Raw genomic sequence first — 18326 nt, forward strand, 5'->3', positions numbered from 1 at the left:
TAAAAAGTGATACATGGTATAGCAAAGAAGACATGATGGAGGTCCTCATTCTAGATGTGGACCTTCCAGAGGACAATGTCCCTAAATTGTGTCAGACAAGAAGACCCTCAGCAAATACACAGAGATAAGAAACCATAGGTGTGAAAAGGAAACACACAGGCATGAAATTTTGTGGGAGCACAAAACACAAGGAAGATGATGGGACATTCAGCAGGAGAATTTGGAAGGCAACTGTCAAGTGGACTTAATTTCATGTTAATCAGCAAAGGTGTGCATGGAAGGCAACAAAAAAAAACAAGATGTTTTTATTAGGAGAATTATGTGACCTGGTTTGTTTTCTGGATAGTTTATCCTAATACTGCATTCACCAAAATGTATCAGAGGTGGCATATTTGTTATGTTATTCTTATGTTTATGAAAATGTTAATTCTAGGGACAAAGCCAAGCAAGAGTTAACTCTGGAGTCACTACTGAGTGCCTGGACAATAGTGTGAATATTTCAGAGGAGCATAGTCACATACACTTGGCAAACCCGAAGCAGCTCCAAAAATACATGGGAACATGCTTCCCTTTCCTGAACTGTATGTAGAACAAAGTTTGTGTCTTTGTAGGGCAAATACATTTTCATTCTCCAGTCTGCCTTTGCCTTTGCAGCAGTGTCTGTTCCTAGACTTTTGGTGTCTTAGAAGTTTCCCGGTTTCCTTCTCTTTAATAACCTCCCCATCTGGGGACCCTCCCATACTAGAGCAGCTTGTACCCCTTCTAGGGAGCAGATACAAACTCTCTTCTTCCAGGCATGCCTTCTCTGTTCCCTTCACATTTACCTGGTGTGGGTTGGGAGACATTTGGGACAAGAAAATCATAGTGTCACTGTCATATCCTAACTGTATGGCCCTTGGAAAGTTTCTAAAGTGTTCTCCCTCAAGCTGCTCATTTTGAAAGTAAAGATAGAGCATTTAGTGAATGCCTTAAATTATTAAATAAGTAATTGTCATTAGTATTTATTACTTAAACCCAACTTATGCCTTTACACGCGCTTCTTTGCAAAAATATAAAAATCACAACCAGAAAGACTTCATTTCTTGTGGTCTCCTCAAGTGATTTTACCAACATTAAGCTGCACCATATTTACTGAGTCACTTGAACCTAGAGTTCATTGATTTGACTATTTTTATATTTGAGGCTAGCTAATCACAGGTATCTGTTGTCTCTGTCTCCTGAGCACAGGTGGACCTCCACATCCACCTGACATTTACATGGGTGCTGGAGATCTGAACTCAGGCCTTCATATTTACACAGCAACAACTATCAACTAGCCAATCTCTCTAGCCCTGATAACTCATTCAGTCATACTGCTAACTACACACATCAGATGACTAGCTCAGGGTCTATTCATTCATACTGCTAACTACACACATCAGATGACTAGCTCAGGGTCTGTTCATTTATTTGCCTAAAGATCCCACCACTTTTAAATTTTAGTAAAACCTAGCATCATTGATTTAACCTCGTGTGTGTGTGTGTGTGTGTGTGTGTGTGTGTGTGTGTGTGTGTGTAAGCTTGGCAAACCATTGGAGTAGATGTCAAGGGACAATTAAAAATGCAAGAAAGATTTCACAGCATTTCTTTCTGAAAACCTCATTGGAAGATTTCTTACAGGAAGTCTATGGAAAATGAATCCTTTCAATGCATGTTTTGGAAATTCTTACTTCTCCTTTACTTCTGAGGATAGGATGAAGTAGTATATGTTGAAGGTTTTTATTCTTTAAAGCATAATACATGGCATAGGGCATGGTAGTGCATGCCTTTTCAGGCAGATGTCTGTGAGTTCAAGGCCAGCCTGGTCTACACAGTGAATTGTGGGTTCTGAAAAGAATCTGATGATAACTCCTAGCCTATATTTTTGTTCTTATATAGATGTTTTTAAGATTGTCTTTGGCTTTTTTCAAAGTATATCAGTCTCTGGTTTCCTGCAGCTTGAAAATGACATGTCCAGGTGTAGATTTTTATATCATTATTTGTCCCATTTGATTCTCTCTAAATTTCCTGAGTATATGTGTTATTATTTCTAAACCATCATTGTTTCAAACACCTCTGCATTTCTTCTCATTTTTCTTGCCCCCGCATCATCTGATTTTACCTGTATGTTGCATCTTCCCTAATTGAACCACAGCTTTGGGACATCCTGTTCTGCATCTTCCATTTTTCTCTGTATTCCAGTCTGGATGTTTTCAGGGACACTCCTTCAAGTTGACTGATACTTTAATTGGACGTGTTTATCGATGTAAAGAACCACAAAGGTATTCTTCCCATTTCCAGTTTCTCTCTTAAGAATTTAAAACCACGTCACCCCTCTCTTTTTGAGAAAGAGTTACACAATTGACACTGACTGTTCTACTACGATGTAAACCAGGCTGGACTTGAACTCATGATGATTTTCCCATCTCTCCTTCCTTGATACTAGTACTATTCCAGGAACATACCTCTGTGGTGATACTTTGTTTGTACAAATAAAGTGTGTTTGAAGATCAGGGAGATGAAGGATCAGGCCACAGCCACACCTTGCTGTACCAATTTCCCAGCTGAAAGGAGAGCGGGTTCCTGTTTCATCCTGCCTATAATCCTTTCTCTGCCCAGTCATCTCACTTGCTGTCTCCATCCAGCCATCTCACTTCCTGACTGTCTGTTAGTGGCAAGCTCTATCCTCTGATCTTCAGACATGCTTTATTTGTACAAACAAGATATCATCACATACCTCCATCCTCTATGTCTAGTTATTTATTCTTCACAGTGTTCTTTCTGCTTACATTACTCTTCTCCTTTATTTATTTACTTAGCTAGCTAGCTAATATTTATTTACTCATTTAACAGGGTTTCTCTGTGTAGCCCTGGTTGTCTTGGATCTTGCTCTGTAGACTAGGTTGACCTCAAACTCAGAGATCTACCTGCCTCTGTCACCTGAGTTAGGATTAAAGGTGTGTGCTACCATCACCCTTAATGGCATACACTTCTCTGCTTTAAAGATGGTCCATTTCCCACCAAAAGCTTTTTTTTTCATATTAACCACACCTATTTACATTCCAAGTCTAATAACTCCAACATCTCTCTCTATCCTAAGCCTGGTAGTGATGCTTACACTGCCTTTCTATCTATGTTCTCTTATCTTTTATTGTTGATTGTCCTGTAATTTTCTGATGAGAGCCAGCATGTCATCCTGGATAAAAGGTAGTAACACAAATAGACCTTTAACAGGGTTTTATGTTTATCCAGCCAGGAGTTATGTTTTGCATACTGTGTACCATCTTTGTAGTCAGAGCATTTCCTCTGCTATTCTTGTCTCCCATATTCTGGCTAGAATCTCTAGAATCCCTAGAGATTCTTCTGAACTGTGAGATTTTTTAGTTGCCTTCCCTTTTGATTCTACGGGGACTGCACTGTGATATACTGTGCAGGGGAGAAGGTTAATTCCATGATTAAATCTCACTTTTTAGCCTGGAGTCCTGGACCTTGGCCTTTATTGCTATGTCTCTCCTTTGTTTTATTTTGCCCTCTTGTATGTATAACACACACACACACACACACACACACACACACACACACACACACACTTTCAGCATGATCAGGAAAGTGGGAGGTTTAATAAGACAAAGACAGAGAAGCAACAGGAATTTACAAATTGTAATGTGGGCTGAGTAACATGGGGAAGGTATTGTGAAGCAGATAATCCATCTTGGGGACATGAACATTGGGCCAGATATATTGCATAGATCAGCTAAAGACGTGGTGGTGTGGATGGTAAGAGCAAAACTCCTCTCTCATTTGCATTTTAAAAGGTACACAACAACCTCAAGCTTATTTCCCCACACTCAAGGACATTTTCTTGGGATATGTTCAGCCCCTGCAGTCCAGGGTACCTTTCCTAAGAGTACAGGCTGTTTGTACTCTTAGCTTGAGGACACTGCCTTATCTAAATAGACATGGGCTCCATTAAGCCAATGCTCTGCTTTCCTGTTTCTTTTGGGGACTGGCTTCAATCCATCAGCAGGTGTGCTGGAACAGGGAGGTTCAGTTGAACTATATTTTTTGCTTTGTTTTCCTTGAGTCAAAATCAAGTCGTGACAACAGCCATGACCTCTGACAAGTTCTTCTCAGGCAGGTTCCATTATTCATCCTCAGAAGTCTAACTGCAGTGGAGCACAATAGGTTCTCACTTATTGTGTGAGAGAAAGAAAAGTGAAAAGGATACCCGCTGAGTCTAAGTATTATGACACAGGGATGGAGCCTGCCTGGGAGGATGTGCAGAGTGGTGCGAGCCAAAGGAGATTCATCTCTTATTCATCTCTAGAAGTGAGTCAAAGTGAAACACACCCACACCCACACCCACACCCCCCCACACACACACACACGAGGCCCATCCAGGGTGATAGTGATGGTTTGAAGGCTTTATAGAAAATTATAGATAGATATAGCTTTTTAATATTTTACCTCAATGCTGAGAATTGGACTTAGGGCCTTCTACATGCTAAGCAAACAAGCTCTCTACTGTGGAGCCTCAAGCCTAGGGGCACAGGTACATAGAAAGGCTGAATCCCCTTTCTACATCAACAGAAAAGCATTTTCTTGATGAAGTGTACAGAACCAAGAAAGAGTAGAAGCTATCAGACAAAACAAAATATCAACAAGGAGGGGTATTTAATATTTTCAATTATTATTAATATTTTCATGCTCTGTATGAAGTGTTTCATAAGCAGTATTCTGTATTAACATCACCACAACTTTATTTTATGGGAAAAAAAGAAATTGCTGTTCCTAGGAGTATACCTGGGATTTGAACTTAGATCTCACTTTCACAACCGATGAGCCCAAAATAATCTTAGTAATTAGCATCCTGTGACCTTTATCTTCAGTCCAAAGAGGAAACAACATTGTAACGGTGCTGTGTCTTGAGAAAAGAACTCAAAAAGAAATCCAAATTCTCTCCTGCAAGCAAAAGAGTGGCAGAACAGTTGGGAGTGGTCACAGGTCATAGACACATTTACCTAAGACTCCCGGTCCTTTCAGCTCTCAACAGTGAAGCCATTTTTCCCAGACTTTGCAAAGCATCACAGCACCATGGGTCAATTCCTCTGTCCCTAAAAACAGACCTGTCAGTAAATGATAGATGCTTAAATAAGAAAACGACATGGGCCACTCTGATCTTCTCCAGCAACATTTCTAGTTCAGTGATTTAAGAAAAAAGAAAGGAGGAAGGGAGGAAGAAGGAAGGGGAGGAGGAAACAAACAAATCACCAAGCAGAAATATGGTAGAAACCTAAATTGAGTCCTAAGAAACAGACACTCTCCAACATTATTGAAAAATCTGCTTTTAAGGAAAATAAAATTTAGCCTAAAGGGAAACCACTGTCAGCTCACCCCAAATTTAGACTTAGTTCATTTCTAGAGGGTACAGAATTATCATTGTATTTTTATTATTATCACTCAATTTTGAGGAATACAAATGTTTTAGTTAAAAAAAAAGTGTGTGTGAATATTGGTACACTATAGGAGACCAGAGCACACATCTGGGGAATGTTTCTCTTCTTCACTTTTCTCGGAGGCCATGTCTGTCACTCCAGGCTCGATGGCCCATGAATGCGAAGTTCTCCAGTCTCTGTTTCCCATCTTGCTACATGAAGGCTGGGAGTACTGATGCATGCCACCATACATGGCCTTTTATGTGTGATCTGGGATCTAACTCAGGCTTATGTGGCAAGGGAATTTTACAGAGTCATCTCCCCAGCCCAGCTTAGCAACTCTAAGATTAGTTAGGGTGTGCTATCTGGAACACAATTTTGATTATCAACAAATCAAAGATAAGGTGAAAGGGAGAAAAGGAGAACCCAAAAAGGTGCCCTCAGAAGCTACTATGTCCCACTATCCTTAGGATGACCTCTGAGTAGCTCGGTTTCTACTTTCAATCAGAGAATACTAGTGACAAGCTTGTAAAGTACTCAGAATGTGTCCCGAGAGATGGCTCCATTCAAGCCCCTCTGCACGACATTCCCAACCCCACTGGTAGCCAAATCACTCTGAATCGAAAGTTCTAGAGTATACAGCTCACATCTCAAATTTTAATTCATCCAAGACTTGCCTAACCTTGAACCAGGACCATAGTCATCCATCAGAGCTGTTCCAATTAAGTTAACATAAATAATGGCTAAATGTTAAAATCAGAATCTGGGCCCTGGAACACAAATGTAGATAGTGTCTGGTGCTTCTTGTTTGCATCCTTTCCCCCAGGATGGCTGGTACAAAGGAGTGTTTGTTCTGTTTAGCTAACTCTTCAAAAGCAGAAGGCTGAGGCTCTATGTGTCAAGTCTACTTCCCTCTCAGGAAAAATACCCAAGTACAGAAGTGTTAAGCAACGTAGTCAAAAGCACACAGCTCATGGGTCATAGACCTGTGCTCTGCTTTTTCTCAAAGCCTGGTCAATATGACTGCTTCCATCAGTGACCCAGAGTCTGGCCACAGCCAACTGCTTTAGCAATGCCTGACAGTTCTCTGTCAAGGTCTCAAGATTCTTTCAGACCCACAGAGTAGAAGGTCTGACAAAACCATCTATCTGTGCTCTCTACAGTTAACTCTTTAGCTGTTCCATGAGCTCTCATCCACAATAACCCAAAGTCTTTAAGGAATCACAAAGGATGATTGTGACCTTCTCCAGGTGACCAGCTGGAGAAGTCCATTTCATCATAAAACCAAAGTAAAGTATTTTTAAAGGATTATGTTTGAGTTGGGGCATGATAAAGAATGTTTACCAGTTAGTGAGTAAGAGGTAGGAGAGATATATAATGGAGTGCCATGAGTCACCTTCAGAACAAAGTAACCTTTTCCCTTGTCAAGGCCCATCATTAAAAGTAAGAAAAAAAAATAGGCACCCATGTTCCAAGGGACAAAATGACTAAAGCTTGGGTTGTTTTCTATTTTAATAATATTCTAGGTTATCCATAATGTACCTTGTTCATGAATTCACCTACTAATGTCCCATTTAAGGTGACCCCCAAAATAATGCAAACTCTTCTTACTTAGGACAGATATGCTGACTTTTATAGGAGTGTAGAGAGATACTTTGCAATGTCTTTTGGGCTTCCTAGGCTGTTTCGTAATATATACTGCTAATGAAGGACTGGATTCTTCCAGGTGACCATGCTGTCCCAGCTTGAAAGAGAGGATGTGTATAGAAAGTAACAAAAGGTACTGGAAACCATCACATTAAAACTAGCCTTTATTATATTTCTATTATCCTATTTGCTTAAAGTTTATAAATCACACAGAAAACAAATGTATTATTAACATAAACAACCCACAAAACTGTTGCAGCTGATTTTTAGCCCCATAGGCACCTGTCTACTTCAAATACAACAAATAAACATTCTTTGAAGGGAAATATTTTTGCAGTTGACTAGAATTCATAATTTACTAGGACTAACCATTACTGTGGTCCATCACAGTGTCAGAAACAAAAATAAACACTTTGGTGCAAGACAGACTCATTTTATATATTTCTGAAAAACTTCAATACATAATTAATAAGTTAAAAGACACATCTTTTGCCTAAAACAAAAATACTGAACTTAGTGATCAGCATAGAGAACATGGAAGAAATGAGATATTACCATATAAATTTATTTTGGAAGACATTGGAGAATCCTAACTTATACTCTAATATTCTGTTCATATACAGCTAAGAGCAAAAGGGAAAGCCAGCCCAGGATCAATCCAACGTTCTGCAGGAGAAACGTCATCCAGGGTCGTTGTGTTTGAACATGAGTCATTTCGGGAAGCTAAAAAAAGAACGAGAAACCAGAATAAGATCCAGATATATTCAACTGCTGAGAAAAGCCTGGTGGGAAAGCTTGAGTGACTCTGTTATTCAGAACTTAATAACCTTCAACATTCCCCAAATAGTTACCCAATGTTTAGTACCTATTCTTGCCATGAGTTTGAAATGTAAGCTAAATGGAGCCACTTGCTGGTGGCTGGGAGGACTCTCACACTGGCAGAAGTCTTTTCCCTTGTTTTTAGCATATGTTTAAATGTGAGATAAATAAGACATGAAAGGTACAATTTCTGATTGCTCCATTAGGCTTACAAAACATCTAAATGTACTAGCTTTGGCAAAGCACTCATGTTTATTTACTGTCAAAGAGAAGAGCAAGGTCCCTGTGACCTTTAGAACAACAAAGAAATCATTTCCTAAAATTGTACTTTATTCTCGGAGACAAGTGGAAATAACTTCATGTCTAGCAAATGTCATAGCACCATTTGAAAAGAAGAGTGTATCCAGGCTTTTGTAGGAAGAGCCCTTTGTGGTTGGGGTTTATATTAGTTCAAATTCCTCACCCAAACAAGATCAGAGAGAATATCATGCATGATTGTTTCATTTGGAATATGTAGAGACTCAAATCAGTGTAGCCTGGAGATCTAACTTAATGTTGGCATCACTGAGAATCACGCTGGATGCTCAGCTGTGTCCTTGATTTCCACTAGATGGCAGTTATTCTAGATGTCATGGGCACCTCGGTCCCTTGTGATGACAATCAGAAATAACTATTTTTCTAGTACCATGGTATTTAGTCTATATCTAGGTTATATTAGTTTCTGTGTATAGTGGAAATTATTTATTCTAAAGAGCTTACATTTGGTGGTATTCTTAAAGAATTAACAATATCAACTGAATTTACCCAATATCTTTTTAGTAATCTTTTATTTAAATTAGAAACAAGCTTGTTTTACATGTCAATCCCAGTTCTCTCTCCCCTCCTCCCCTGCCCACCATCAACCCCCTATCCCATCCACTTTCTGCTCCCCACGTAGGGTGATGCCTTCCATGGGAGATCTTCAAAGTCTGTCATATCATTTGGAGCAGGGCCTAGACCCTCCCTGTGTATCTAGCCTGAGAGAATATCCCCCTATGTGGAGTGGGCTCCCAAAGTCCATTCATGTACTAGGGATAAATACCGATCCACTACCAGAGGCCCCATAGATTAACCAGACCTCCAAACTGACATCCTCTTTCAGGGGGTCTGGAACAGTCCTATGCTGGTTTCCCAACAATCAGTCTGGGGTCCAAAAACTCCCCCTTGTTCAGGTCAGCTGTTTCTATGGGTTTCTCCAGCCTAGTCTTGACCGCTTTGCTCATCACTCCTCTCTCTCTGCAACTGGATTCCAGAGTTCAGCTCAGTGTTTAGCTGTGGGTGTCTGCTTCTGCTTCCCTCAGCTACTGAATGAAGGCCCTAGGATGGCATATAAGGTATTCATCAGTCTCATTATCAGAGAAGAGCATTTAAGGTAGCCTCTTGGCTATTGCTTAGATTGTTAGTTGGGGTCAACCTTGTAGATCTCTGGACATTTCACTAGTGCCAGATTTCACTTTAAACCTATAATGTCTGCCTCTATTATGGTATCTCTTTTTTTGTTCTCCTCTATTCTTCCCCTGACTCAAGCTTGCTCTCTCATGTCCTCCTTTGCCCTCTTGTTCTCCCCTCCTCTTTCTTCTCACTCCCTCTCCCCTCTGAAAGATCTGTATAACAAGAATTTTGAGACTTTAAAGAAAGAAATTAAAGAAGATACCAGAAAATGGAAAGATTTCCCATGCTCTTGGATAGGTAGGATCAACATAGTAAAATTGGCAATCTTGCCAAAAGCAATCTAAAGATTCAATGCAATCCCCATCAAAATCCCAACACAATTCTTCACAGACCTTGAAAGAACAATTCTCAACTTTATATGGAAAAAGTCCAAGGATAGCCCAAATGACCCTGTACAATAAAGGAATGTCTGGAGGCATCACCATCCCTGACTTCAAGCTCTATTATAGAGCTATAGTCCTGAGAACATCTTGGAATTGGCATGAAAATACACAGGTAGACCAATGGAATAGAGTTGAAAACCCTGATAATAACCCACACATCTACCAACACCTGATTTTTGACAAACAATCTAAATTTATACGATGGAATAAAGAGAACATCTTCAACAAATGGTGCTGGCATAACTGGATGCTGGCATGTAGAAGACTAAAGATAGATCCAAGTCTATCGTCATGCACAAAACTTAAGGCCAAATGGATCAAAGACCTCAACATCAATCCAGCTACACTGAACCTATTAGAAGACAAAGTGGGAAATACCTTTGAATTAATTGGTACAGGAGACTGCTTCCTGAACATTACACCAGTAGCACAGACACTGAGATCTACAATTAATAAATGGGACCTCCTGAAACTGAGAAGCTTCTGTAAGGCAAAGGACACAGTCAACAACACAAAACAGCATCCCACATAATGGGAAAAGGTATTCACCAAACCCACATCTAACAGATGGCTTATTTCTACAATATACAAAGAACTCAAGAAGCTAGCCACCAAAACACCAAATAATCCAATCAAAAAGTGGGGTACAGGACAAAATAGAGAATTACCATCTTACTCCTGTCAGAATGGCTAAAATCAAAAACACCAATGACAGTCTATGCTGGAGAGGATGTGGAGAAAGAGGAACACTCCTCCATTGCTCATACAGCCACTTTGGAAATCAGTATGGCAGTTTCTCAAGAAAATGGGAATCAGTCTACCACAAAATCCAGCAATTCCTCTCTTGGGCATATACCCAAAGAATGCACAGTCATACAGTAAGGGCATATGTTCCACTATGTTCACAGCAGCATTATTTGTAATTGCCAGAACTTGGAAGCAACCTACATGCCCCTCAACTGAAGAATGGATGGAGAAAATGTACATTTGCACAATGGAGTACTACTAAGGGGGGTGGGACAATGGGATCTTGAAATTCGCAGGCAAATGGATGGAACCGCAAGAAACCATCCTGAGTGAGGTAACCCAATCACAAAAAGACAAACATGGTATGTACTCACTCATATATGGTTTTTAGTCATAGAGCAAAGGATTACCAGCCTACAATCCACACTGCCAGAGAAGCTAGGAAACAAGGAGACCCCAAGAGAAAATTGCATATACCCTCAAAGAAGAGGAGGGGGACAAGAAGGACTAAGCAAATTGGGAGCACAGGGGGAGAGAGGAAGGAAGTGGGAAGGGGAGAGGCGAGGGCGGAGGAGAACAAGAGGACTTAGACAGGGGAGGGATAGAGGAGGGCAAGAAAGAAGTTGCCTTAACAGAGCGAGACAGTACAGATTTGGAAAGAGGTCCAGCACAGGGAAAATTTTAGGGGATCCACAGCGATGATCCCAACTAAGAATCTAGGCAGTGATGGAGAGGCTGCCTTTGATGCCCTTCCCCTATAATGAGATTGATGTCTACCTTGGTTACCATTCCTAGAGCCTTCATCCAGTAGCTGATGGAAGCAGAAATGGCACCCACAGCTAAGCACCGAACCATAATCCAGGAATCCAGTTGTGGAGAGGGAGGAGGGATGAGCAAAGGAGCCAAGAGGGTGCTGGAGAAACTCGCAGAAACAGCGAGACCTAGTGAGAGCATGGAGACCCTAGTCATAAAGCTGGGAAGCCAGCATTGGGCTGAACCAAGCCCTCTGAATGTGGGTGCCAGCTAGGAGGCCAAGAGAGTCTATGGCACCTCTAGTAGTGGAGCCAGTGTTTATCCCTAGAGCACAAATGGACTTTGGGAGCCCATTCCCTATGGAGGGATACTATTGCAGCCCAGATACAGCAAGGAGGGTCTAGGTCCTCCCCCAAATGATATGACACACTTTGACAGTCTCCTGTGGAGGGCCTCTCTATATCTGGGGAGGAAGTGTGGCAATGGGTTGGGGTGGGTTGGGAGGAATATGGGAGGATGGGAGGGCAAGGGAATGGGGGGATGGATATGTAAATATGAGTGCCTCTAAAATATAAAAAAAAAAGAAGAAAAAGAGAATTCTCAATAGAGGAATCTAAAATGGTTGAAAGACACATAAGAAAGTGTTCAACATCCTTAGCCATCAGGGGAAAGCAAATCAAAACAGCTATGACATATCATCTTACTCCTGTCAGAATGGCTAAAATCAAAACCACCAACGACAGCTTATGCTGGAGAGGATGTGGAAAAAGGGGAACAGTTCTTCACTACTGGTGGGACTGCAAACTTGTACAGCAACTTTGGAAATCAGTATGGTGATTCCTTAGGACAATGGGAATCAGTCTCCCACAAGATCCCGCAATTCTATTCTTAGGCATATACCCAAAAGATGCACATTCTTTCAACAAGGACATCTGTTCAAGGACATTCATCATAGCATTATTTGTAATAGCCAGAATCTGGAAGGAAGCTACATGCCCCTCAACTGAAGAATAGATGGAGAAAATTTGGTACATTTACACAATGAAGTACTATTAAGCAGGGAGGGTGTGTGTGGGGAAACATGGGATCTTGAAATTCGCAGGCAAATGGATGGAACTAGAAGAAACCATCCTGAGTGAGATAATCCAGTCACAAAAAGACAAACATGGTATGTACTCACTCATATATGGTTTTTAGTCATAGAGCAAAGGATTACCTGCCTACAATCCACACCACCACAACAGCAGAGAAGCTAGGAAACAAGGACCCTAAGAGAAACATACATGGTACCCTGGAGAAGGAGTAAGGGACAAGATCTCCTGAATGTCAATAATTTAAAGCAATTTTGGCAGTTAACTCCAAAGCTAGGCAACATAATTATATTTCATCTATATCACTCATGTGACTCATATTTTAAATAAACTTATTTCCAAATACTGAGCTGAGATTCCCTATCTTCACTAGTTTGCAAATAAGATGGTTGACACTTACTAGATGGGCTGAATTAGCAGCATGCTCCAGGCCTAGTGGCCTGTGCCTGCAGTCCCATCATTTGGGAGGTAGTGGAAGTAAAATCAGAAGTCATCTTCACTTATATAAAAAGTTTGAGACCAGCATGGGATACATGAGACTCTGTCTCAAAAACTAAGCCACAAAACTTAAACAATTGTTTAATTTCTTACTGTTATGATTAGCCTACACCTATAAACCTGCTGCTTACTTGGAGTGTCTAACAAATGGCAAAGTAGAATGTAACAGCCACATAATCTCCATCAGTGAAAAGTTCATTACTCCATATACTATGCAGGCGGCATCATGCTCAAGCAAACACCACAAATACTGCATGCTCCAAGAACAAAGTTCACACAGAATATACTTTTTAAATGTTCATGCTACAAAATCTGATGTACATTCTATTTACTCTGCATATTCTCTCATTTACACATCCTTTCGTATGTTTCCTCTGCCTCCCTTATTCCTCATAATCCTGTGAGATGAAATGCTTAGCTCCTTTCAGTTATGTGGAATCAATGTCTCTGGGAAGATAATAGCTTACCCACAGCTCTACAGATAAGATACTAGACCCAGGGCAGAGCCAAGTCAGCTCATTCAGGAGTGAGAAGGCAAACTCTTCCTGAAACTCACTTTTGCCTGATATGAAAATGCCATCCCCTGTCATTAGAAAAAGAGCACAGGAAATAACAATGTTAAAGGTGTCCCACTAGATAGAAAACCATCACTCCATATAAAGAAAATGATAAAAAATACAGGACAGAACTCAGATTCTGCAGCATCTTTACCCTGAAGATGTAAACAAGCAATGAAAAGGTCATGTTTTAAAAAGCTTTGTGAGATTTCTATCCCCAGATGGATGTTTTAATTTTAATATGGAGGACCTTTCTGAGTGTCCCCTGTCTATTGCTAAAATGATTTCACAACAGCAGCAAATTTGCTTTTGAAACAACACTTGGATTGTTTAGATATTGGAGTCATTGTGTTGAAGATGCATCAAAATGCCAGAGAATCTTATGGAAAGTCTTTTTAAGATGAGAGAGACAAATATGAAATGCCAAAGTTCAAGTCATATCTGATCATTGCCTCTTCACTCATCATCTTCCCCATTTCAGTCAGTATCTTTACTAAGAAATAATGGGAATGAGTTTTCAAGGGCACCTATTTCTCCCTATTTTGAAAATTATTTTTTATATTTCTTTTTTCTTTTTTATTTAATTAGAAAGAAAATTATTTTACATGTCAACCCCAGGTCCTTCTTCCTCTCCCTTCTCCCCTTTCCCCCCCAACTAACACCCTACTTATCCCATACCCTTTCTGCTCCCCAGGGAGGGTGAGGCCTTCCATAGGGGGTCTCCAAAGTGTGTCTTCTTCTTTGGGATAGGGCCTAGGCCAACCCCTTGAAATGCACAACTCTTGCCACCTCAAGGCTTTCATTAAGAAAAGTCTCCTTGTAGTCCAGGGCCGTAGACTTGTAACATTGTACATTTTTAAATCTCAATGTGGTATACAACATAAAATAAGAGGTCAAACTATGGATAATGGATGTTATCAATGAGGTGTAGAGACAGAGATATAATTTTAGTAAAAGCATCTTGCCCAGAGATGCACTAAGAAAAATGTTCATGGTTCTGCTAGAAAATTTGAAGCCTTCAAGTACTATTGTCAATTTGGCTCAATTTAGAACTATGGAAACAACTCATGGGCATGTCTATGAAGTTGCTTCAGCAAAATTCTAACTGAGAAGACAATGTGACTGTAGCAGTTTCACTCCATGGTGTAGGATCCAGAACTGAATGTAAAGGAGAATGTGAGCTGAATACCAGCATCCATTTCTCTCTCTGTCTTATGATCACAACACAATGTCACCAGGTTCCTCATGTCCCTGCCACCGTGTCTTCTCCATACAGTCAAAATGTGCTGTATGAAATTCCAAAATTCTGGAAAATCTATAGTAAGCTATAAGATAATATTATAGACACTCCAAAATTAAATCAGCAAGAATTAGCAATGTAACTGGATTTTTGACAAACATAACTATTGAAGAAGTGTTAGTCTCCCAACAAAGACATTTCTAGAAATGGATGTATCACTGCTGAATTCTGCCACATTGTGATAGAGGAGCTATTACCTGCATGCCTCGAAAATATTCCATAACTCACCTGGAAACCTCTTCCTTGAGGACTAGCTCCCATAAGTAGCCAAAGATTCTATGCAAGCTGCTAAGGGAGAAAAAAATCAACAGTCCTACATACCTGTAAAGCCCAACAACTACAAAATGGCAAGATGTCCCCAGTGGGGCAATAGTGGCATTTACATCTTGTGGTTAACCAATAGCTGTATAATTGGATTTAAGTCTCATTCAATAGGAGGAAATTCATGTCTGGTATTATAACCCTAATCAACTACCTATGTCTGGTGAAGTCATGAACCTACTGCTGCCACTTTCCTAAACCCCTACAATTTCTAACTACATTCCAAATACTTATTCTTATACCTCGAGATTAGAATAACTCTCCCTCCTCATCCATCAAACTTGTTTTTACAACAGACAAAGGCTATAATGGAAATCCACAACTGGCTAAGTACAGAGAACAATAGACATTTGTGGGTATTGATCCCAACTGATAAATAAATAAACTATACAATACAACCCCTACACTTAAGGATCAGGGAACATTGTGGTAGAGGGGGTACAAAGGCTATAAAAGACAGAGGATCATGTAGTCTATTTGGTTCATAATGTTATCTACAAATGACAGGAAAGTTTCCCCAATGAAATCTCAAGTATATGGTCACCTAAACAAGACCTTCACAATGACATGCCACCATGGATAAGAGAAGTCTCAAAGGGCCCCATCCCTAAATGAAGAGCTATAGGCAATTAATAGATGCTGAGGAAAGAGGATCAGTCTTCTCAAGTGATGAGCCCCCTGATAGGTTGTCCAGTTCCAAGTGGTCAGCTTTAAACATATACACATATGAGTAGCATTAAGTGGACTCAGCAGGATGTGTAAGCATGTGTGTTTATATATGTATTTACATATATTTCTATAGTAATGGTTAAAGAAAAGTTCACTAATTTGAGAAGACCTGGGAGGAGTTGGTAAGGGGGGGGGAGAGAACTGGAAATGATATATAGTACTCATGTATGAAATTCTAATATATATGTATACAATTGTAATTTAAAGAAATCCCCATACAATTGAGAAGGAGCACTACCAAACTAGTTCTATGAACTTATATAATAATTGATAAATAATAGATGAAAAAGAAACATATGGATCATTTTCCTGATGGATGTACATTCAAAATTTTCAACAAAATACTTGCAAGTCAAATTTGACGATACATGAAAAAGAATCATATATGATGATCAAGCTAGCTTCATCCTAAGGATGCAAGGATATTTCAACATATGCAAATCAATAAATGTAACATAGCACACATATATATATATATATATATATATATATATATATATATATATGTTGAAATCACATGATTATTTCAAATGGATACAGAAAATGCCTATAACAAAGTTCAATATCTCTTCATGATAAAGTCCTAAAAATACTAGGAATATGTGCTAATTGGTTTTTTAATTTGTTTGTTAATTTTATCAACTTAACACAGCTACATTTTCTAGAGTCATTTAGAAGGAGTGAAAATGGTCCATAAGCAAGTTTTTCAGGCATTTTCTTGATTGATGATTGGTGTGGGAGGGCAAGTCCACTGTGGGTGGTGCTACCACTAGGTAGAGATCCTGGGTTGTATAGGGAAGAAAACTGAGCAAGCCAATGGAAGCAAGCCAGTAAGCAACATTCTTCCATGGTCTCTGCTTCTATTCCTGCTTGAGTCCTTATCCTGATTTCTGTTAAAGATGGGCTATGACATGGACTTGTAATCCAAATAAACTCATTCCTCCCTCGGATTGGTTTTGGTCAGTACTTTATCATAGCAATGAAAACTAGGAATGAGTAAAAGAATAATAACTCAACATAGTGATGCCTATATATGCTAAGTCTTTTCCAACATTATACAGGAAAATGAATTATTTAATTTAAAATCAAGAATGAGACAGTTATCCACTTTCTGGTTATCCAATATAATATTTGAAGTGTTAGCTAGAACTAAGAAATACAAAATTCCATTGGTCTACCTGTCTATTTTTGTACCAATACCAAGCTGTTTTCAGGACTATAGCTCTATAATAGAGCTTGAAATCAGGGATGGTGATGCCTCCAGAAGTTCTTTGATTGTACAGGGTTGTTTTGGCTATCCTGAGTCTTTTGTTTTTCCATATAAAGTTGAGAATTGTTTTTTCAAGGTCTGTGAAGAATTGTGCTGGGATTTTGATGGCGATTGCATTGAACCTGTAGCTTGCTTTTAGCAAGATTGCCATTTTTACTATGTTGATCCTACCTATCCAAGAACATGGGAAATCCTTCCATTTTCTGGTATCGTCTTTGATTTCTTTCTTTAAAGACTCAAAATTTTTATGATACAGGTCTTTCACTTTTTTGGTGAGCATTACCCCAAGGTATTTTATGTTGTTTGTGGTATGTTTCTCTGATTTCTTTCTCAGCACATTTATCATCCATGTATAGTAGGGCTACTGACTTTTTTGAGTTAATCTTGTATCCTGCCACAGTGGTGAAGGTGTTTATCAGCTATAGGAGTTCCCTGGTAGAGTTTTCGGGTCATTTATGTAGACTATCATATCATCTGCAAACAGTGAAAGCTTGACTTCTTTCTTTCCAATTTGTATCCCCTTGATCTCCTTTTGTTGTCTTATTGCTCTAGCTAGAACTTCAAGGACAATGTTGAAGAGATATGGAGAGAGTGGACAGTCTTGTCTTGTTCCTGATTTTAGAGGAATAGTTTGAGTTTCTCTTCATTTAGTTTGATGTTGGCTGTTGGGTTACTGTATATTGGTTTAATTATGTTCAGGTATGTTCCTGTTATTCCTGATATATCCAAGACCTTTATCATGAAGGGGTGTTGGATTTTGTCAAATGCTTTTTCAGCATCTAGTGAGATCATCATGTGATTTTTCTTCTTCAGTTGGTTTATATGGTAGATTACACTGACAGATTTTTGAATGTTGAACCAACCCTGCATACCTGGGATGAAGCCTACTTGATCATGGAGGATGATTTCTCTAATGTATTCTTGGATTCTGTTTGCCAGCATTTTATTGAGTATTTTTGCATATATGTTAATGAGGGATATTGGTCTGTAGTTCTCTTTCTTAGTTGTGTCTTTGTGTGGCTTGGGTACCAAGGTAATTGTATCCTCATAAAAAGAGTTTGGCAATGAATCTTCTGCTTCTATTATGTGGGACAATTTGAGGAGTATTGGTATTAGCTCTTCTTTGAATTTCTGGTAGAATTCTGCACAGAAGCCATCTGGCCCTGGGCTTTTTTTGGTTGGGAGACATTTGATGACTGCTTCTATTTCCTTAAGAGTTTATAGGTCTGCTTAAGTTGCTTATCTGTTCTTGATTCAATTTTGGTAA

At 39.5% G+C, this 18326-nt stretch overlaps 1 protein-coding gene across 2 annotated transcripts in view; it reads right to left on the bottom strand.

Moving 5' to 3' along the window:
- Positions 1-7694: 7694 nt before the first annotated feature.
- Positions 7695-18326, bottom strand: part of Slc39a12 (solute carrier family 39 member 12) — an 83256-nt gene continuing 72624 nt past the window's right edge. For both annotated transcript variants that reach the window (XM_035441484.1, XM_027405253.2), the window contains one exon: positions 7695-7823. In XM_035441484.1, coding sequence (XP_035297375.1) covers positions 7695-7823 — 129 coding nt within the window. The remainder of the gene's footprint in view (positions 7824-18326) is intronic.

This window comes from Cricetulus griseus, chromosome 3, assembly GCF_003668045.3.
Source record: "Cricetulus griseus strain 17A/GY chromosome 3, alternate assembly CriGri-PICRH-1.0, whole genome shotgun sequence".
Lineage (NCBI taxonomy): Eukaryota > Metazoa > Chordata > Mammalia > Rodentia > Cricetidae > Cricetulus > Cricetulus griseus.